Source organism: Raphanus sativus, chromosome 9, assembly GCF_000801105.2.
Source record: "Raphanus sativus cultivar WK10039 chromosome 9, ASM80110v3, whole genome shotgun sequence".
NCBI classification, from domain to species: domain Eukaryota; kingdom Viridiplantae; phylum Streptophyta; class Magnoliopsida; order Brassicales; family Brassicaceae; genus Raphanus; species Raphanus sativus.
The window spans coordinates 7,905,843-7,929,720 of NC_079519.1; the positions used below are offsets into that span (position 1 = coordinate 7,905,843).

General features: G+C 30.8%; 2 protein-coding genes and 1 pseudogene across 2 annotated transcripts in view; 1 reads left to right on the forward strand and 2 right to left on the reverse strand.

Moving 5' to 3' along the window:
* LOC108827009 (GPI-anchored protein LLG1) overlaps nt 1-9,363 on the reverse strand; it is a 95,136-nt gene extending 85,773 nt beyond the window's left edge. Inside the window, exon 1 of the mRNA XM_018600351.2 lies at nt 9,358-9,363. The gene's annotated coding sequence lies outside the window, so the exon portion shown is untranslated. The remainder of the gene's footprint in view (nt 1-9,357) is intronic.
* On the reverse strand, nt 1,114-4,884 carry LOC108828168 (leucine-rich repeat receptor-like serine/threonine-protein kinase RGI4). Its single transcript, XM_018601761.2, has 2 exons — nt 1,881-4,884; nt 1,114-1,794 (listed from the first exon to the last, which is right to left on the reverse strand). Exons 1-2 carry the CDS (start codon nt 4,777-4,779, stop codon nt 1,331-1,333), a joined length of 3,363 nt encoding a protein of 1,120 aa, XP_018457263.2. The 5' UTR covers nt 4,780-4,884; the 3' UTR covers nt 1,114-1,330.
* Nucleotides 9,364-20,792: 11,429 nt separating the features above from the next.
* LOC108824658 (uncharacterized) lies at nt 20,793-21,346 on the forward strand (annotated as a pseudogene).
* The last annotated feature ends 2,532 nt before the right edge of the window (nt 21,347-23,878 follow it).

Here is a 23,878-nt window from a genome sequence, read left to right on the forward strand (position 1 = left end):
TTAGCTGTTGGTTCCTTTTGTCGGTTAACCCTTTCTGATGAGTCATATCTTATAAAATAGTTATAATTAGTTTACAAACAACGTAACTGTACGTGCAATGTGCTTACTAGTGGTTGTTTTCGTATTCTTTGGTCATCGTTGTTCGAAGAATACTTAACATAACCATTAATTGTAACATATACAAGACCAGACGTAAGTAATTTACAAGTCCAAAATAAAGTTTATTTGTAGATTATGTTCTTTGCAATGGAATGCTCGTGGTTCTGAAAATTTAATGTGGAGTAGTTTAAGATTTTTTGCAAGTCACTATCAAAATCTTGAACTTCAAGATATTAAGACACGCATGACAATACACAAACAAAGAGAAGCAACATTCATAAAACTGCATATGTCGTTCTTATACTTGGTTTAAGCATGTGGGGTATTATTATTGTGTGCACACAAAGTTTTTCGTTTTGCTCAATCTCCAATCTTGTACTATTATATTAGAAAAACAATAGTTGTTTTTAGAATATTATTCGTAGATGATGATAAAATGGTGATTGTTGGCTGGAAAGTCATTGTTTTCAGACAACACATGACCATGTGATGGGGTGGCGCATGGGTCCACGTGATTCCACGTCCAAAAGCCTCTCTTCTCAATTTCACAAGATCAGCAAACATCCAAAACTTTAAACGATTATATACTTGAATAGATTGCATTTTAAAAAGAAAAACACGAATCTTTCCTCCCCATGTAAATCCCAAACACTACCTGCCATTTCCCCCAAAAATTATATCTTAAATTCTTCAAAATACTCGGAAGACATTATTTATATAATAATAGCTTCATATTTCTTTTTAGATAATATATAACTGTGGATTGATATTCACACTAATATATGCATTATTCATGCGCACATGCATACTATTTTAAAATTCGCAATTATCATGTAGACTGGATCTAATACGAATAATTCTCTATATATGGATTTTTGTTATCGGAATTATGATGGCGTATGTAAAAGATTTGAATTTTTGGTTTAGCATTTAAGCTTTTGTTCAAGAAAATTAATCAAAATATGTTTGTTCCGAATACTCCAATTATGTTTGTTTATTTATATTACTCCGAAATTAAGAAAAGAGAATAAGTCACTTCAAACTAATGTATAGTAGTTGTACATTACATTCATAACTCGTCTGCAAAATATAATGAAAACTCTCAAACCATAAAAAATACACCAAGATATTATTTCTTTCCGATTCTTCTAACAAATCATTGGCAACAAATATTCACACACCCTTTCAATTTATAAATGTAGTCACAGTAATTGTAGTTCTATATGGGTTTCTATACGGATTCATCCGAAAACGCAAACGAACAATTAGATGAACCACGAGGAGTGACAAACTTCTCCGGCGGTAGCGGCTGTGGCTGCCATTTTTCACATTTTCCGCCTTTTAACATATCGTTGTCAGATCGTCCCACGTCAAGCTGCCTAATCTCTTTAAGCATTGCCACAATATCTTTCATCATAGGCCTATCAGCTGCCTTATTGCTGACGCAGAGGAATGCGACCGCTAACGTTTGGAGCATCTCATGCATTATTGGATCGGCTCGTCCACGGAGCCTTGGGTCGAGGATTTCTCCTGGAGCCTTTTTCTTGGCTAGATGATCTCTCACCCATTGAACCAAATGTGCACCTCCTGGTAGATCCGGATCCAGTGGATGCTTTCCCGTTAACACTTCCAATAGCACCACTCCAAAACTATACACATCGCTCTTTTCGGTTATACGTTGCATCGATGCATGTTCTGTTAAACCAAAAAAAAACAATCGTTAATTATGAATTTTGACAATAATAACGTGGAAAATTAATATGAGTGTTGATGAAATTTACCTGGAGCCATGTAACCGTAAGAGCCAGCCAACGGAGGCCGGTTACTTGATTTTGATGAATCTACATCGTTATTTTCTTCACATGAGACGGTTTTGGCTAAACCGAAATCGGCTAAGAACGGTTCGAACCGGGAACCTAATAAGACATTCATAGCTTTAACGTCGCCGTGTAGAATCGGAGGGAGGCAATCATGGTGGAGATAAGCGAGTGCATGCGCAACTCCCAAAACGACATCGTATCGTGCCTCCCAATCAGCTCCTCCTCTCCCTTTACCGGCGCCGTGAAGCAGAGAGCTTAGACTTCCGTTGGGGAGATAATCGTAGAACAAGAGTTTCAGATTCTTATTCGAACACCAACCCAAGAGACGTATTATATTCCGATGTCGGATCAAACCGAGCGTGTTGATCTCCGAGTTAAATGCTCCGGTCTCTTCCTTCGACCACATCTTCTTCACCGCCAGAGTTTCTCCCGACGGGATCGTCACTCTGTAAACCACCCCGGAGCTTCCGGTTCCGATCACGTTAGCCGAAGTCAAGTTCTTGACGATGTCGTCGATGGAGAAGTCGAGTTTCTGATACAGAGTCACTTCCCACGTGTCCAACTCCTCGTTTTGTTTCCCGGCGACTCGCTGCGCTTTGACGAGAGTGTAAACCGCCATGAGAACGAGGACGACGCTCGCTGCGACGAGGATCGACATGGCTAGTTTAACGGCGGAGCGGTGTCGTCGGGTTTGGATCTCGGTATCGGGTCGGGTCGAGATGAAGAGTCCTCTGTTCGATTCGAGAACAGAGAGCGGGAGTTTCCGGAAAAACAGAGTGTTCGGCAGCTCCCCGGAGAATTCGTTGAAGGAGATGTTGAGCGAGACGAGGTTCTGAAGATCAGCCAAGGCGTTGAGGTTTCCGGCGAGTTTGTTGTGAGAGACGTCTAGGGTTCCGAGATTGACGAGGCTGGAGAACCTCGACGGGATTACGCCGGAGAAGGAGTTGCAGCTCAGGTTCAGAGATATCGCGAGGGACGGGATGCGGCCTAGCTCGTCTGGGATGTCTCCGGTGAATCCGTTGTCGCCGAGGTTGAGAAGCTGGAGGCTCCGGCAAGAAGAGATCTCTCTCGGGATCGAACCGGAGAGACGATTCTTCGCGAGGTTGAGTTTTGTGAGTTCGGTTAAAGAACCGATACCGGATGGTAGAGAACCGGTTAGTGAGTTATCTGAGAAGTCGATGAACTGCAAACTCTTGGGAAGCGTACCGGGTAACGAACCGGTTAAACCGTTGGAGTGAAGATCGAGAAACTCAAGGCTTTCGCAACCGGAGATAGCCGGTGGAATGTTACCCGCGAGACGATTCTCGCTTATATCGATAAAGTTTAAATTTTTCAGATTCCCAATCTCGGACGGAATATTCCCCGCGAGTCTGTTTCCGTTGAGCCTTAGCCGGTAGAGACTCGTGCAGTTTCCAATCTCCGGTGGTACGGATCCAGACAAGCTGTTAGAGAGGAGAAGAAGCTTCGTGAGGTTACGTAGATCGAAGATTCCGTTGGGAATCGAACCGGAGAGAGCGTTGTAAGAGAGATCGATGGCTTGAAGCTCTTCGCATTGAGAAAGACTCTCCGGTATTTTCCCGGTTAACTGGTTCGACCACGCGAAGAACATCGTCAGGCTCGTTAGTTTCAACTGCGGAATCTCCCCGGAGATTCGGTTGTTGTCGATCTCTAAATGCGTCAGCTTCGTGCAGTTCGCTAGCTCTTCGGGGATCGTACCGGAGAGCTGGTTAACGCTGAGCTGAAGCTCCTGGAGATTGGGGAGGTTTCCGAAGCTTCTCGGGATGTTTCCGGTGAGGAGGTTTTCGGATAAGTCGATGAGGAAAAGGTCCGGACAGTTCCCGAGCTCGACGGGGATTTTTCCGACGAGGTTGTTTTGCCATAAGAGAAGGCTTTGAAGGTTCTTGAGACCACCTAGTGTTGTCGGAATCGAACGGGAGATCGAGTTTTGGTACAAGTAGAGGTTTTGAAGCTCCGTGCAGTTCCCAATCTCATCGGGGATTGGACCGGAGAAGAGTGACGTGTACAGAGCTATTGTCTGAACGTGTTTCAGGTTTCCTATCGAAGCCGGGAGTTTACCGGAGAGACTAGTCTCGGCGAGACCTAACGTCACGAGGCTCTCGCAGTTACCAATCTCCCAAGGAAGCTCTCCTCTTAGATTCTTGTTCCCGCCCGCGCGGAAGGTTTGTAGATTCTTGAGCTCTCCGATGCTCTTCGGAATCTCTCCGGCGAGTTTGTTGTCGAAGAGAGTGAGCTCGACGAGGTTAGTGAGGTTCCCCAGCTCCGAAGGAATCGCACCTTCGAGGTTGTTGGTGTTGAGAGACAGAGTCTTGAGTTTCTTGAGCTTGAAGATTTCGACAGGGATTTCACCGGAGAGAGAGTTATCGGCCAAATCGAGGACTTCGAGCTCCGGTAAGTCTCCGAGCTCCTTAGGGATGAAACCGGTGAGATTCACGGAGGTTAATCTGAGTGAAGTCAGAGACTTTAGCTGCAAGAGATTCGTGGCGGGTAAAGGACCTTGAAAGTCCGTGACTTGGAGCTGTATCTCCGAGACTTGGCCTCTCGCGTTGCATCTGATTCCGACCCATTTGCAAGGATTCGATTCCGCGGCGTTCCAAGAAGATAAGGCGTCTCCGGAGATGTTTAGCTGAGATTTCCATGAGAGCAGAGCTTGGCCTTGATCGTTTACAGAGAAACAGGGGATGAAGAAGAAAACAGAGGAGTTTAAAAAAAGAAAGAGGAAGAAGCTGAATCTATGGTTACGTGGCATTGGTGAAGAAGAAGAGAAAGAGAGGGAGGAGGAGGAGGAGAAGTGGTAAGGAGAGAGAGAAGTGCGTTGGGATTGTGAAGCGAAGAACCCCATGGAGTTGGTTTTTACTTTGTTTTATAGAAATAGTATATTAGTAAAACAGAGCATTCAAGGAGAGAGACAGAGTAAAAGAAGTAGCAAAGGAAGATCTGGATCCCAAAAAAGCAACTCCACCTTTTTCCTTTATTACTCACTCCGTTCCAAATTAGATGATGTTTTGGAGAATTTTGGATATTTCAAAATAGATGATGTTTTGATATTTTTATATTAGTTATAGTTTTTTTGAAAACTGGATGACCAATAGAATCTTATAATCTTTTTGATTATTGGTTGGATTAGTTTTAATTTTTCTTTTCAATGTTACCTTTTTAAGATAAAAATATATTTCTTAATTCTTGTACCATCATCCATAACATCAAGTATTTAGGAATAGAGGAAGTATTAATTTCACTTTTTATTTCTTTCCTTTCCCACCATTTACATTTTTTTTTTTTTGGTTAAAACCCACCATTTACATTTGTTATTACTTATTAGGTTAAAAAATTACAAGCAGATAGTAAAAAAATTACAAGCAGATAGTATAATATAGTTGCGGGTAAAATATTTAAATGACATTTCATGGTAATTTTTTCATAAATGGCATTTCTGGTGTCCTTTATTCATATGAATGGGACTTTAATTTATAATGTTCTAATATAATTTAACTTTAATAAGAACAAGAGTCATAAATGCTGAAAGTGCAAACAAAAATTGATATACAGAGGTTATCTAGTAAGAAATAATGTCACTTTAGAATGACCCCATTGGTTGTCCAAAAAAAAAGAATGACCCCTATTGTTTTGTTATTTCTCGATTCATATTTTCGATAGTGATTAATTTCTTGTTTACCAAAATAATGATATTTGTTGTATACCACTATCTAGCGGCTTGCGTGGTAGGTATCTGTTGTAAATTACTACCTAATATTTGTATAAGATAATTATATCTACAGTAGCATCCTAACACGTTGTCCAGAGAAAAATAAGTAGCAGCCTAACACAGAAAAATTCAGACAAGTGTGTCTTTTTCTCTCGTACTTCCGTTACTCTGTTAACTTGGGAGAGAGTCCGAACTATATATTATATACTAGCGTGTATAGTAACAAATTCAAAATGTAAAACTAATGGCGGAAAGAAATTAAGATGAATTTTAGCAAAAAAAAAATTAAGATGGACATCGTATATCTACTTTGAGTTTCTGATATATAATTAAAATATTAAAAGTATAGTTGAAACATGGAATCTTGAAGGGAGTGAAATGCACATGCAATCTAGGAATTTATGTGAAACATTAAGTTAAATTTGAGTATCGCTCATCTCTGAGCATCCTGTCGGTCCATTTCATTCACTGTAATTATATAGATATTATACATACATCATATACATATGTATGTGCATACTTAAGAATTAAGAGAAATTTGTACAGTTTAAATTTAAACAAAAGTAAAACCAATCACTCAACAGATTGTAGTTGAAGTTGTAGATATAAAGATTGTAGATGTTCTCACTATAATTTCTTTTTAAATGATACAAAGAAAATTAACAAGATTAAAAAAATAAGAAGAAGATTAAGTTGTAAACATTATATAATTTGATTGGGATTTGCTAAATTATACCTTTCTTTGGCATCAATTGTACTCTTTTTAGTTACACTACTACTAGTTTATAAGGTACTGGATAGGTGACTGTCTAGATCCAACTTCTCGATTGAATATTTGATTACATATATAAGAAAGGGAACTGGACAAAACAAAAGGAAAAGGGGAAATGATTTTTGAAATTAAGATCATGGGTCAAGCATCATTAGGTAGGGGGTCAAGATAATCAATATAATTAAATCAGGATCCCTTTTATGGATTTGCCCTTGACTTTCCTTGGTATATTACTTTTTGTGCCATCAGATTTGTCTTAAAAATTAAAACTCATTAAGGATAATTTAGGAAATGAAAATAAGACCATCTAAACTGCCTAATAACACACGGCATTCATTTGTTTTAATAATTACTGTATAGATAATTGCATAAAATTATTAAAAGGGACGACAGTTACAAAACATTTTTATAGGAACCACTTCTTATTTTTTTTCTGAAAAAAGTTTAGTAACCACTTCTTGTGTTCCTAGCAATTAAACGAGTTGGTCCAAGTTGGTCCATGTTATTTGTAGCTTCGGGATCCACTTCCTTTATTAATATGTAACTGAATAATTTACCCTACTAAAAAAATTAATAATATATTATTTTTATATACACTATCTTATCAAGTTCTTTTCTTTTCTTTTATTTTCTTTTCTTTTATATTGACTTCATAAATTTTAATATCCATAGCTTTAGACATGACAAAATGATTTATTTGAGATATATATATATATATATATATATAACACTAATCATTAATCTAATATATTTTATTCATAGGGTTTCCATGAGTTTTCCGGATTATTAAATAATAAATTTTCCGAAAACTCAAACTAGAACACTGGGTTTACCGGTTCAACCGCAGGTCTGGAATGAGTTTCAAAACTTTTGGTAAAGTCTATAGTTATGCAACATCATAAATTCAATATAATAATCAAAATCTCTTACTAATAATATTTTTAAAATATATACACAAATATAATTAAAAATGCAAATATAAAAATTAAAAATGAAAATATACCCGCCCTTCAAAGGGCGGGTTAAAATCTAGTTATATATTAAGATATAACACCACAGTTCAAGTCACATGCCATAGTAACATCAAAATATTAAATATATATCAATAGATGTGTAGAGAGGTGGTCATGTGCATCTATCAACAGATTTACAGATTTTATATAATAGTAGAGTGAAGGAAAGCATTTCGACAACATGGTTTTATTCCGTAGATTATGGAATAGTGTGTACTCTAATTACCGTAAACTGCACTTGATAAATGGTGATATTAATCATTAACTAAGTGACGATATGTATATCGTAATATGTAAATTTTGTTGTACATTATTGACATAACACACAATCTTTCTTTTTAAGGAGATACATCAGTGGTAACAACTAAAAAGTTTCTAAGTTTGAATAGAAACTAACAAGTTTCTTTCTCATGGAAATACTAGCATAAAGAAGTTTACTTCATTATTATGTGCTTTTTGAGGCATGATCAAAAATATATTTAGAATCCCTAATTGAAGAATATTTTGTTAATTTATAAGTGGCTCCCTATTTTGTCTAACTTTGGTTGATAAATATATAAGAATTATTTGCTGACAAAAAGAATATAAGAATTATTTACAAAATATTTATATACATACAATATATCTAAAAGAATGCGTGAGAAGAGTTAAACCAAATATGGTCCTTGAGAAAAAAAACCGATGTAAAGAGGAAAAAGGCGAAACTAATAAAACAAAAAACCAACAAACAAGAAGAAAGTGAAAAGACAACAAAAGATTCAAGAGAAAAGACAAGCAACTAACTGTATTTTCCAAAACTAGTAAAATTTATATTTTTCACAATTTTTTAATTAAATTATTTGATAAATCTTAATACTATCATCAAATGGTCCATATTTCCAGTTACAGTGACTTGGTTTAATAATCTGAATTTTTATGTTACATAGCTAACCCATATTTTGAAACTTTTGAAAACTAAAACTTTCTTGAAATAATAAAAATCTCATAAGAATGAAATTAAAAATTATTAAAAATAAATATTAAATATAATGAATAACCATCAATCGTCTCCAAATTAACACTGTTATCTTATTTTTATACTGACTCAATTAGTTGCAAATTAAAAGAAAAATCTTTTGTTTTACCCATAAAATCATAAATTAATGTACGGAAGTATAATACCTTACATTTATGTTATATACAAAAAAACTACATTAACAAAAAAGTATTCAGCAAACCATCAAAAAGTATATGTAAACCACTGATTTGTAATGTCGTGCAAACGATCAAAATACGAAAAATTTCATGTAAATGGTTGCATGATTATTAAATAAACCTTTCTCAAATCTCCTAAAAATTGATGGTTTTGGCCCTCTAACAAAATAGAGCCACAAACCTAAATTGGAATCGTAGATTCACTGTAAAATAAAGTTTAGAACAAAAATGTTGTAACATAACTCTATTTTAATTTTATAACAAAGTAAAAAGTATGTTTACTATATCAATATAATAATTCATTTATTTTCTGTTAACCATTTTAATTTTTACTTTAAAATAAAATACCACTGAAGTAAAAATAACTCTATCATACCGTTATTTTTTTTTTAAATATAGAATGAATCATTAGATATGATATTACAGTAGCATTGACACATTTAGATAATCCAATATTATAACTCACTTTGGCAATTTAAATAAATATAAAATATTTTTTACGAAACTATAATTTTATATATCAAAATAAAGTTACAAGATCATAATACAAGATCATAGTACACAATCATTTAAACTACTAAAACCTAATACTAAACTCTTCAATATAACAGCTTGAAAGTATTTAATTTGATAGATGTGTTATAATCATCTTACATATATTTTTGTTCTTTACTTTTTGTATATGACATTAAAACAAGTGTTGCACAAAAAATATTAGCATATATTTTATTTCATGAGAGAGTGAATTGAGTGAACAATTCTAATAACGTGAATAGCTATATGGTTTATGCAATTCACCATTCCTAAAAATTTTACACAATAATATTTTGAAAACTTCATAATCCATTAAAGTTTGAGAAAATATTTACCTCTTATCATTATTCAAAATACTCTAGACAATTAATGAATGTTATCAGGCAACTTCTCGTACGTTATATATTAATGTTACGTGAGTTAAAATATCACTTCTTTTAAATATATTAGTAATTAGGTTTTCTAAGCGAAAATGAAAACTAATTCATCTCAAATTTTTCACATGTCAGATGAAGGGTAATGATTTTTAATACAGTGAAGGGTGGTGTTTTGTATTACTTTCAACAAAGTTAATAGTGATGATAACATTTAAGATAAACTAAAAGATATAGACTTGATTATGAGTCATATGACAGTAGGACAAGATCTGGATCTGTATCACGTTTTGATTAGGTTAGAGATCTCACCACATGATGATAGACTAAGACCAATACAAAATACATCATATACTGAATTTAGGATAAACATTAGTTAAAGCTCCGGTTAAAATTACACAAGTGTTAGCAAGAAAGCATCAATCTTTACCTTGTACTAGTTTGTTTGAGTCCCTAAAACAATAGTTATGGCTATATATATATAATTTCATTCAGTATTGTGCCTGAAAACAATAGTTATAGCAGTTGATACGTATTACAATTCTGCAAAAGTTTGAAAATATAAATTCATATAGTTAAACTTGTCTAGGGCCTTAAACCGATATTTATTGTATAATTGTATGTATAATATAAATTCATATTGTATGTGGAATCTTGGATGGATTTAAGCTTTGTTTAGTGGTAAATTAGCACTAAGTGAGTGTTAGAAATTAACAAAGGTGGCATCTGATCTATGACTAGTATGGGCGATTTTTGCCTAATTTAAAAAAAAAATAAGTACAAGCATTTGTCTGTATTAGTTTTATAAATTATAATTAAAATGGTCCATTGTGGGGTATTTTATAGCAGAAGCAGTCCAAGAATGTAGTGGCAGAAACACTGTGCGAAAAGAAGTGGGCATCGATCAAAATTATTTGTTTATTTATAATTTATTTGTTAATTATGTTTGTCGATCCAATGAATATAACATATATTATGGTTGATAACGATAAGGCTATATATATATACCTAAGGATGATGAGAGTGGTCATGTGTATATAACTCCATTGGTTGTAAGTTGTGACTAACTACAACATACAACTACGAATCCCCTGCCGTAAGAAAAACATATTATGTCTTTCTTTCAAATGAATGTTAATTTATTCAACAAAAAAAAAATATAATAAATATGTTTTTTAGTTAAAATTTTTGATGCTTTAAAAAGGAAAATTGAGCAAAGAAGCCATTGCAGGATGTTTGCCCATATGCGAAATTATCTTGTGGTGAAGCCTCGTCGCATGACTCGCATCTTCATGTCGTTTATGGTTCATGAAGTTTCCCTCTGAATAAGTCGATGTGGTTCCTGATATGCTTATCAATAAGAGCTACCAACATGGTTGAATGATGCGATGGTTCCCCATGACGTCGGCCATTTGTATTTACGCCACAACGAATACACAAAGAAGAAATTAAAAAAAAAAAAAATCCTATCATGTCTACATGCCGATAAAATATCAAATTAGTAATAAAAATTGAGAAAATAGATGAATTGAATAGATAATTCTATTTTATCTATCTATCTATACTATTATTTATGAAGTGATTTTGCTTACTTGTCATGTTCTCCATGATTTTAACTAATTTTTCTTATTTATCATATTTTTATTAAGTTCAAGCTAAATTATCATTGATGTATTATTTGTTTTGAGCTGAATCACTAAATCATTAATATAAAATAATAGCTTTGATGAATATTCTATATAAGTAAAAACGAATTTTGTTTTATTAATATTAAATTTATATGTTATATTAGCTTTTCTTATTTGTCATATTTTTATTAGGTTTTAGACTTTTAGATAGGTTATTAATTTATTATTATTTTCTAACTATCCACTAATTTATTTTAATGATATAAAGTTTATATGTTATATGCTATATTAAATAATTGATTACAAAATAATATTTTAGAATTATCAAAAAAAGATAATTCTTCTATATATATTCTTTTTTGTGCCTATCTGAAAACAATATTTTTATTATAAAAGTTAAAAAATTAAGATACAAAATAATTTATTATTAAATATTAGTCAACCAAAAAATATAAATATATTTTCTAAACTATCTCTAAGATATGAGTGTTTTAAAAAAACTTAACACAATAATAAGTATATATTTTGATTAAAATTATTTGACATATATAAATATTTTGATATTTGATTTAACTATTTAAAAACATAAATAATAATTTATTATGCTGGTTTTAGATTAATAAGACATAAACTAATAAGTATTTATAAGAAATTTATTCCCGCATGTTCGGGCAAAACACCTAGTTGTATTATGTTAGGATAGTGTTTAGAAAATCGAGATTATTACTATTTTCACACAAAATGCTATTAATTCCCTTAAATACTATTTTCTGGTCTCATTCTAAAACTTCCAGTACAGCTTCAAAGTAACAAAAACAAAATTAGTAGGAATTAATAACTGTGAATTGAATTTATCTAATTATACTACATCTTTAGAACAAAATTCCTAAACCATTACTTTTAAATCTTTTACATAGTATTTACCATTTGTAAACTTTCTTATAAATCTATTATTTTTTCTCTAAAACTTATAAAAAAAAATTCCACTGTTTTGTGTTATTAGAGAAATCTCGTTGTCGTGACATATTACGCATACTCAATTTAAATATTTATCTCATTCATAAATCAGAGGTCATACATATACACATTTGACTAAAACCAGAGGTCATGTACACATTTGACTAAAATCAGAGGTCATGCATATACACATACACATTTATCATCTACCTAATTAGGTTAAATTACCCGATAAAGATTACGAATCAGACACTGAAGGTTTGAATACGAGATATTAGTCACATATGGAACGATGTTTATATAGTAGATATTAATAGATGAACTAACTGTGTTACAAAAAAAAAAAAAAAAAAACTAACTGATTACTAATTTGGAACATCTCCATAACAAGTGTGAAACCTATTATATATAGTTTGTTGTATAATAGATTTGGGAAAGTATTTGTGAAGCCGTGTGTAAATATAAAAGTGGGTATATACATGAATGTGTGTAAGTAGACAAGATGTGTTTGTAGGTATGTATGATGTGAAATAAGATGGGCCCAATGAGAATGAGATTGTTGCTTTAAGAGGGGAATCATAATAGTGATCTTTTTGTGATGACAACAACCACACGTGCTCATTCCTTCTACCAAAGGACTGCACTCACTTCGCTACACCTTTTAACTCCAATTATTTCCAGAAGCCACTTTTTTTTTTTGTTTTCGAATCAGATTTTGTAGAGCGAAACTCGAACTTATTGAATCATGCATGTTTTTAAGTCGGTTTTATCATATATGTAAATTGGTCACTGTATTGGTGATAGGAAAAATCAAATGTGAACATTTAAGTCCTAGCAAAACTCAGAAGTATAAGTTACAAAAAAAAAACTCAGAAGTATAGTCTCTGGCAATCAGCTGTAGTTACATAATTTTCAACTGTTTGCTTTTTTAAACCTCGTAGAAAAGCGAGGATGAGTGATGTCAACACATATTTCAAATGTTCACTATGCTCCTCTATTTTGAATGATATGCCTTTCTTTCGTAATGAGTAATAATAACAATGGTTTGGAAGATTGAAAACCAGCTTTAACAAAACATATTGGTATGGAAGAGAACTTGCATCAACATGACTGATAGGTTTTCTCATTATATATATATGTTAATGTAGTAGTGTTTTCGTTCTTGCTATCATTAGGTACTCGTTCAATTAGTATCTTTGCTATTTTCTAGATACGTAAGTATATGTATCATTTTTTTAACAAATTAATCTGAGAAACATAATTTTTACGTTTCACAGCTACACATATATATATATATATATATATATATATATATATGTTTATACTTTTTCTTGTAATAAGATTATATAGGACGTGATAATATGAACAACATATTTAAGATAGCAACACTTGTTGAATTCTGACTCATCAGTTTTTTTGTAATATTCAAACAAAATTTTCATAGTCCTTTAATTTACTTTCGATTATAACTACACTGACCATATAACTTTCTTTATATGTGTTACTTTGAATGATAAAAAGAGACAACATTTCACTTTCTTGGTCAACAAATTATATTTTTTTCAAAATACATAATATGAGCATATCACCATTCACTCTTTTGGTATCCTTTCTGCAAACTTGTTAATTATTAACTTTCAGCTTTTTTTTTTCCTTTCCGCTTCTTTCTATAAATTTTCTTTTCTGATCATGCTATTTTTTCTTTCAAGGTTATTTTGATATTCTTTTTTTTTTTGATATTCTTATTAATGTTTTACGTGGTCACTTAAATCTTACCGTGCTAAAAACGATAACTCAACCTTTTAGAACAGCCTTTTGGTTAATCTTTTTTACCTGTTCATACCACTTTTCACAGAATATATAATAGACAAAATAAAGTAATGTTTTAGAAAGGTTATAAACAACACAAGTTACACAACTCACTAACTTGATGTGCCTTTAAAACTAACATTGCTTAGTGGAGAAGCTGAGCTTTTGCAATCAGTAATCCTTTATCTATAGAAATATTTAATTTAATGAAATTAATGAGACGTTGATGTTTATTGGTTTATAATACTAAAATAGAGATAATACGTGTGACGAAAGGTGAAAATTAAAGGGTCAAATATTCCTTCCGTATTTCCTTGACTTGGGTTTTTCCTTCGTTGATTAATCTCTAAACAGGCCGCACCTGAGAGTTTTTTAACTACAACATATTTAAATATTGTAAATAATATTTATTTTGTTTTTCTTTAGAACAACATATTTATTTTGTTATATATAACATATAAATTTTAATAATAAATGTCAAAATACTTAAATCTAACATAAAAATTGATTTACCTTAAATATTTGGATAGAAAATCAATAAATTTTTTAAGTATTCTTGGTATTTTGATTATCGTTTAGCTATTTTAAACATGTACTTTGTTTGTATATATTTCCAAGTATTTTGGACAATCTAAAAACATCTTATATATTTTGTAAATTATTTTAGATATTAAATTTAAAAATAATTAATTTATTAAAGTATACAAAACTGATTCGAATATACTTAGAAATCCGAAATATTTTGGTTCAGATTCGGCTCTGATTCTACAAATACCAAAATTTTGTACCCGTTCAGATATCTAATCAATTTTGTTTAAAGTTCAGTACTATTTTCAGATTGAATTTGGTTCGTTTTTTTTGGATTCAGATTTTTTCACCCTATGTACGTGATCCCTTTAGTTAGTCATTAAAAATTATTTTAGAATTATTTAAGTAAAACGATGGACTGGACTAAAAAAACATTAATATTTCAGATTGTCAAATTCCACATTATTCTTTTTCAGTGTTGTGACGAAGATAAATAAAGTTAATGTTAGGAAAGAAAATTTATTATCCAATCCATTTCTCGTTAGATGATTTAAATAGCTTCTAAATAAATTTTTGATGTATCGATCTTTTGTAAGATTTTTGAAAAATATTAATTTAGAAGATCTTACACTTGCTAAAATAATCAATTATTGCTTAATTAATATATATATATATGATTAGAATAATCACATAAAATACCTCTTGTTTATTTACAATATTTTTATGGTAAGTAAATCAAATTAATTTTTTCTATGGTATGTAATTAAATTTGGGGGAATTTTCAAAAATACCATTTTAAAGGTACCATTATTCATTTTACCACCACTAAAGACACATTTTCAAAAATACCTTATTTATTAAAAGGTTAAAGATTCTTATATCTTTATTTTTATATGCTTTTCAAAATTCTAACCCCAAACTCTAAATCCTAAACCCCCAACTCTAAACCCTAAACCCTAAATCCTCAACTCTAAACCCTAAACCCTAAACTATATATCCTAAATTCAATACCCTAAACCCTAAAACCTCAACTATAAACCTTAAATCATCAACTCTAACCCTAAAACATCAAATATAAACCCTAAATCCTAAACCTTCAAATCTAAACCCTTCATTTAAGTGGTGATAAAAGTGGTTAGTGTAAACATGAAAAGTGGTATACTATGAAAATGGTACTTTTGGCAATTTCCCATCTCTTGAATGATATTGAGACAGATATATAATATATTTCAATATAAATATTTATTATCATATGGTTTTTTTAATATTTGTATATTTGCTGTAACAAAACATTTAAACCATTAATCCCAAATTTTTTGATGTAATAGTTTTCAATGAAAATTTCAAAGTTAACATATTTATGTATTTTAATACTGTACATATTTTTATTCAAATGATATTAATATATTGAATATATATTAAATGAAAATTCATATTCATACGATTTTATGATCATTTGTATCTTGTTATAAAAAAAACTAAATTTATTCTTTGATCACAAAATTTTCAAAGTGGGGTTTTTAACAATTTTAGTAATTTATTGACATTTAATAAAAATCAAAATATAACATATAAGAAAAAATATAATTTTTATTATATAATTGATGTGATTGTTTAATTATTTTTAATAATATAAAATTAAACAAAAATGAGAGATGATAGAAAAATTGTTATTAAATATTTATTATTCTTTTTTTTTGTCGTCAGCCCATCTGTTTAGATCAAGTGGTCGGGTGACCCTCCGTAGAGTGTCTCCGTCTGATCGGGTCTGATCTATATGGGAAAAAAATATTTATTATTCATAATCATTAATTATCATATATATCATATTACGTAATTCCATAGCTTTTATTTAAGGAAAGAATTGAGAATATTCTTTTACACACTAATAATCAATTTAATAGTTAATTTAATAAAAAGTATAATATATATTAGGATGGACCAACTTATTTTTGTAAGGATTTTAAAAATCATCCTGGTGATGACACGCGGCTACAAAAAAATATTCTAATGATTCAGGATTAATATACAAGGGAAACTAATACTGGTACATTTTTAACGTCTGATTAATTATGCATTACATCGATGAAAAATATTACATAGACAATTATACAGACGATAATTCTAGCACCGTATGAATATGGTTGATACACGTCTGATTGTGCCACTCTGAGCCGTTCTATGAGATCCATGTCTGATGATACGCCATGCACTATGTCGAAGATCTCTTATAACATTTTTCTCCATAATCTACATAATTTACATTTTCTGGGTTGAACCCCGAATCTCATAGATGTAAAAGCATTAGTAATGTAATACACCAATACTTGTAATTGTTCATATATATATATATCAGTTGTATAACCGGTCCTAGTAATTACATGGTTAGAAGCAAATCTTAAAAAGTGGCCTATATATTAATTGATTCCAAAAGATTTTAGAAAACTTTTTAGAAGAATCTAACCTAAAACATACATCCTTTATACCATTACTTCCATCACTACAGCTAATCTGAATTTTCTATCCATTTAGGCCTTGATTGGTAGAGCATTAACATTAACATTAGCATTATACTCTACATCATCTAATTAATATTTGTTAGAAAAACATTTAGAAAAGCATTTACTAAATGCTAATGCTCTCTCGCAAATACTTTCATATGAAGCTTTTGAAAGAGCATTTGCATTTATAATTTATAAATTTAATAAAAATATATAATTAGTTCATTTACTTGATTTATAATATCATAAATTATTTTTATATCCAGAAAAAAATTTGATTTCTAAAATAAATTTATAATATAAATATTTTTTTTTAAAGTTATTGTTTTGAACACTTATATTGCTCGTTTTTTCTATAAACCACGATAATTCAATGAAACCTTCAAAGTCCATATTAGATAAGGATGGACTTATAACTTAGATAAACATAACAATATGTGTAGTTGTAGTTATCTCCTATTATTACGGTTGATACCTCATGTATAAATATCGATGATGTAACCTTGAGATCAATAACAGAAACAGAGTTTATATTAGCTTGTTAGTCCAAAGTTCACTTAGTAAGAATCATTGGATAAGTTCATTGCCCCAGCCCAAAATACGATTAATCTGGCACGCCTTTAGAAACACTTTAGGAACACATGGATCCTTTAATTATGTCACTATAAATATATACATTATAAATAAATATATTATATATTATACACTAATTTTAATAATAATTTTAAATAGCATATCCATAATGATTTACCAATCAATCTATTAAACAATTTATAAATAAGTATGCAACTTTTGCAGTATACAGGGTTTATAGTATATTGTTACTGATTTCTCATCTGTTTTACCAATCAAGACCTAAAGCTAGTAAAATAGATAATAATTTGGTGGCGAGAAGCAGAAACTTCTTCAGCTTTCTTCCAGAACCGGCTCTGATCAGTTTGCCTAAGACTTTCTGAATAATGAATGATAATATTGATAGTCTAATATTTTCCGAAAATGAAAACATGCACGGGTGTATATGAAGCTTTGGTCTATATTTAATTATTATTATTACTATAAACAAAGTCCAAATATCTAACCCAAGAATGGAATTGTAAAATGGGCACATAATCTTATTATATTTGAGTTTAGTCGATAATATAAAAATATAAACAAATCAATAAAATAAATACAATAATTTTATCCACCGTTGATATTTTTAAGATTGCTTATTCTCTAGCAAAACCATAAAAAGTTATTATCTATCGAAGCCCACTAAATTTTTAATAGTCTATATAACTAAAATCAGTTATTGTTTAATAATAAAAACCTTTTTCAAAAAAAAATAGTTAAATTTAGGTTCAAAATTTGAAAATTTATAGTTTAGAATTAACATAGGACAATTAAAAGTATCATCATAATATTTTATGAAATTAAAAATTATCTACATAAAATTGTGGCATAAGTAAAACATATTTACACAGCCGGAAACTAATTTTTGAGAAAAAAAATAAAATAAGAACATTAAATATAATATCAGAATTGTAAATTATGTTCTTTCTAATAAGAGCCGGTCGAATATTCAAAATTATTTGAAATAGAACCAGACTCGAATTGAAGTCAAACTTTTAACGGGTTCTTAATATTTTAATCCAAACCAAATTGAAAAAATAATTATCAAATCGAGACCAAACTTAAATTCATTAATCATCGAATGTTTTTATATCTCTTGAACAAAAAAAATCAAAAACCAAAAAGAACCGAAACCAAACAAAAAATTGTAACCGCACCGAAAACCGAAAGCATGCCTAACATATTAATAAACAAACATAAGGTTTAGTAATTTTTTTAAAACAAATAATCTCGCGCTTTGAAACTGGAGATCAAAATTTAGTGTCAACTAAAATTGATTGTAAATATTCATATTTAAACAAGAGTGCATAATAACAATTCGTTAAAAGAAACACATTAACAAATATGAATATTTTGGGGAAAATCAACAAACATGACTATTGGAAAGAATCAGAGAAGTGATATGTTATTATTAGATAGGCTCCCTTGTCTTAACCTAATAGCCTTTGCTTTATTAACTAAAAAAGAGTGAAGACTAAAGAGTCTCACAATCACCAGTGCCAAGTTCGTGGTATTATATTTGTCCACTAACGGTCAAATTTAAACGCTTTTTCAGTGAGATTTCCCTTTGATGAATTATCATAAACTAAGACCTAATTGCATTATTGGTGATCCTTTTAATCAAAGCCAGTCTAATACTGACGAGTCTTTTTGACTAATGGATCCATTTAAAGGCCTAAGTTATTCTATATCGGACATTCTTGGGCCCAGCTAAGTAGATATGACATATCATTTGTTTGGTTTACAGCAAGGGATGTACGCCACATTCCCAGTGCATGTGTATATTTAAATCGAATCTCCATAACCAAGAAAAATAGTTTATGTAAATAATTCTTTCAGTCTTTACTTTTTTTGCACTTAGATGACTTTTTTTTTAACACCTCACTTAGATGATCACAAAAAGCTATCTAGAAACAGCGGTCTTTTTCAGCTGGCATCAGAAAATCGCATAATCTCTAGCTTCTAAGAAATTTTGATACAATTATACAAAGAAAAGAAAACCAATTTCCACAAGAAATTGGTTAACAAACCAGCAAGCCAAGAGAGCGAAAATACCAGTCTTTTTCAACATCTATTATAGCAGATCTCTTAACTATGATGCAATCCAAATACTTTAACAAGAAACTGAACTAAAAGGGAAACCTTAAACCTATAGAACGCTGCCTTATCGACCAAGTAACTGTTCAAGTTCCACGTATCATTCAAGTGGCTGGTGATATGAACCAAATTGGAAGGAAAAAAAAAAAGAAATCAAAAGCGAAAAGTTATAAATGAAACGTTGAGCCTAGGTGGATGTTCGGATATCGTTCGAGTTCAGATTGGATATTTCGAATTTTTGGGTATTTTAGTATAGGGGTATAGAATCAGTTTGGGTATTTATGTACTTCGGATCGGATTCGAGTATTTTTAGTTCGAATTCGATTATCTCGGACCGGTTTCAAATATTTAGACTTTGAAAAAAAAAATTCATTTCTCAAATTTCTTGTATTTAAAAATATAACTTTCGGTTAAATGATTTTTTTTAATTCTTTTAATAGATTGAATGATCAACCGATTTGGAGATAAAATTCTAAAATATTATTTTTAATTTTTGGATGTAAATTTTGTTAATGCATGAAACAAAAAGTTTGACATGTATTTTAAGTGAATATTTTAAATAAAATAAGGGAAGTAAACTAAAAATATAAGGTTAAATATGCATAAGTTTGGTTATCTTCGGATATCCATTCGAGTTTGGATATTATCCTTTCCGGTTCGGACACCCAATCTCTCATAATTCAATACCCGTTTAGGTATTCTGGTACTTCGATTCAGATTTTCGTTCATCGGGTAGGGGTTCAGATATCTGATAAAATGCCTGCCTATTGAACCCTTTGCACTCACATTTTTTTTGTTCCAGATTTATCATCAAATCGCTATGGAGCAGCATTTGAGACATATAATGATATAAGGTATCAACCATGGTGCAAATGAACCCTACAGTTCTTGGTTTCGTGAGGCAAAAGTCTCAGCCATATAATTCATTAAGTACCTGGAACGAAGTTGTCCAAAAAAAAAAGTACCTGGAACGAAGGAAGGAAGATAAGTTGATTTAACTACCTTGAATGATGGCGTTCCAAGGCATTGATTTAAACCCGGTTGCATCAAATGCAGATCGAAGACGTATATCTCTGCCTACTCTTGTGACTCTTCCTCATTGCCAAACTAAAATGGTTACCAACGTGGCAATGTCCTCATCTTCACCCGAGGAAGAGGATTGTGTTATTGCTGTCAAGTTCTTGGAGCCTCAGCTCAGCTTTTTCAGACCCAACTCAGAGTGGATCGACATCAAAATCCAATACCCTAGCTTCTTTTCTTCCCATGTAATGCATTCCAAGAAAGATGACATGTTTCTCATTCCTGGATCTAGAGGTCACGTCATCGCATCATGGGATCTCCACGAACATGGCAACAAGCCCAATTCAGAGGTTAAGTTTCAGAAAGACTCCCTTCATGACCACTTCCAACAAAACGCTTATAGACTCGCGCTGTAAGAGCGAACTCTTGGTAGAGTCAAGAACCACCGTTGAAACTTTGATGGTTAAGTTATACAAGAAGACCGAAGACGGTGGTACTGCGAGGGTTAAAACAAAAGCTTTAATGATGTTCAAGCTAGATGACAAAGGAAACGCTGTTTACACTCAAGATGGGAGACCTCTGCATTTTCATCACAGAGTCTGAACCTGTGTCTCCTAACCGCTTCATAGTCTTGGATGTTAACGAAACCGCAATGTTAAATTAAATGACAACTGCTTAATGTGTGAATGTACACAAATACACATTTATTGATTTAGTTATGTTCCAAATGTTGTCCAAGCAAACACCTATTAAGACAATAAAGCCTTTGTTTTAGTGATGAAATACTAATATATGTTCTGCTTACAAATTTAGTGATCGATCATCAAGATTATTGATCATCTACGACCACTAACAAACTGTCCTTGTGTTTATAGTCTCAGTGAATTATCTCTTGGTTTCCTTTCCCTTCTCTCACAATAGAATCAGTTACCACAAAGTTTAAACCTCTTGAAGATCTCTTGTATCTATTTTTAATATATTCTCTCTGTGAGATTCATAAGCTATAAACACATCCATCTTCTATGGTCTAAAAGATTAAAGATTAATTTGTTTACCAAAAGTTATTTATAAATTAATGCTGAAAATCCAACAAATATCTATCTCATTTATTTAGTTTTTATATCTTAAAAATAACATAAATAATAATGTTTTTAAGTGGAGAATGAATTCTCAGTTTACCTTATTGTGAAATTTCAGAATAAGAGGTGTCAAACACCAAGAATAAGAAAATCATATGAACAGAGAACGAACAAGTTCAATTCGAACGAACTACGTAGCTTTATTTTCAAGAATAAGAAAATCATATGAACAGAGAACGAACTACGTAGCTTTATTTTCAATGGTATTCTTGTAGCTTTATTTTCGATGGTGTTTTTGTTTGATGACGGGGTGGTTGTTTGTATTTAATCTATTAATTTAGGGATTATCTACTATTTGAAGTTTTCATTTAAATTTTGGACTCTTTCATAGTTGTTGCTAGAATATATCATGCCTCCTATACAATGCAACCTACCAACTTAAATTAAACCAAATCTTAACCAACATAGTACAACCTAACCAGTAACACTTTTATAATATTTTTGGTTAATCTCTTAATATAATTAGATCATATAAAACTGAACCACTCTTAAATCAACGAGTTCTATATCATTCCAGACATAAGAGAAAAAATATCCGACTCATTTACAACGTAAGCATACAAAGATCGTGTATGCTTATGCTCATTGATCTTCCAAAAACCAAATAATTGTGGCATAGACCAACATATGCTCATGTTCGTATCACTAACTTTACTACCATATATTTACTCTTCGCCTACATCATATCACAACACACACAGTTATGCAAGAACATGATTTTTTTTGTTCAAACAACCAAATAATGGTGGCATATGGTCAGTAGATTTTTTAAATATGTTTTTTATATATTACATTTTACGAGACTATGTGTATAAGTTTTTTTTTTGAAAAATGGCATAACTATGTGTATAGTTAAAAGGTAAAAGATGTGACAAAACAAATTATTATACTAAAAATGAAAGAAGATTAAATACAAACTAATAACAAGTACAACACAAATTATAACACTATTAAATTCTATATATATTTAATAAAATATTATATATATATGTCTAATATGTATATATATATATAAATGTTACACAAAATATATATAATATTATATACACATATTATATATACCATATATTATTAATTGAAATTTGACAAATCAATTTCCGCCCTTTAGGGCGGGTCCTAATTTGACAAATCATTAAATATTTATTTTACTCTTTCATAGTTGTTGCTAGAATATATCATGCCTCCTATACAATGCAACCTACCAACTTAAATTAAACCAAATCTTAACCAACATAGTACAACCTAACCAGTAACACTTTTATAATATTTTTGGTTAATCTCTTAATATAATTAGATCATATAAAACTGAACCACTCTTAAATCAACGAGTTCTATATCATTCCAGACATAAGAGAAAAAATATCCGACTCATTTACAACGTAAGCATACAAAGATCGTGTATGCTTATGCTCATTGATCTTCCAAAAACCAAATAATTGTGGCATAGACCAACATATGCTCATGTTCGTATCACTAACTTTACTACCATATATTTACTCTTCGCCTACATCATATCACAACATACACAGTTATGCAAGAACATGATTTTTTTTTGTTCAAACAACCAAATAATGGTGGCATATGGTCAGTAGATTTTTTAAATATGTTTTTTATATATTACATTTTACGAGACTATGTGTATAAGTTTTTTTTTTTGAAAAATGGCATAACTATGTGTATAAGTTAAAGGTAAAAGATGTGACAAAACAAATTATTATACTAAAAATGAAAGAAGATTAAATACAAACTAATAACAAGTACAACACAAATTATAACACTATTAAATTCTATATATATTTAATAAAATATTATATATATATGTCTAATATGTATATATATATATATATAAATGTTACACAAAATATATATAATATTATATACACATATTATATATACCATATATTATTAATTGAAATTTGACAAATCAATTTCCGCCCAAAAAGGGCGGATCCTAATCTAGTTCCTATTTAATTCTCTGTTAATATATGTTTTGATTTGTAGTAAGTTTAGAGGTTCAGGTATTTTATCATCTTGTTAACCAAAACACACAGATTGAA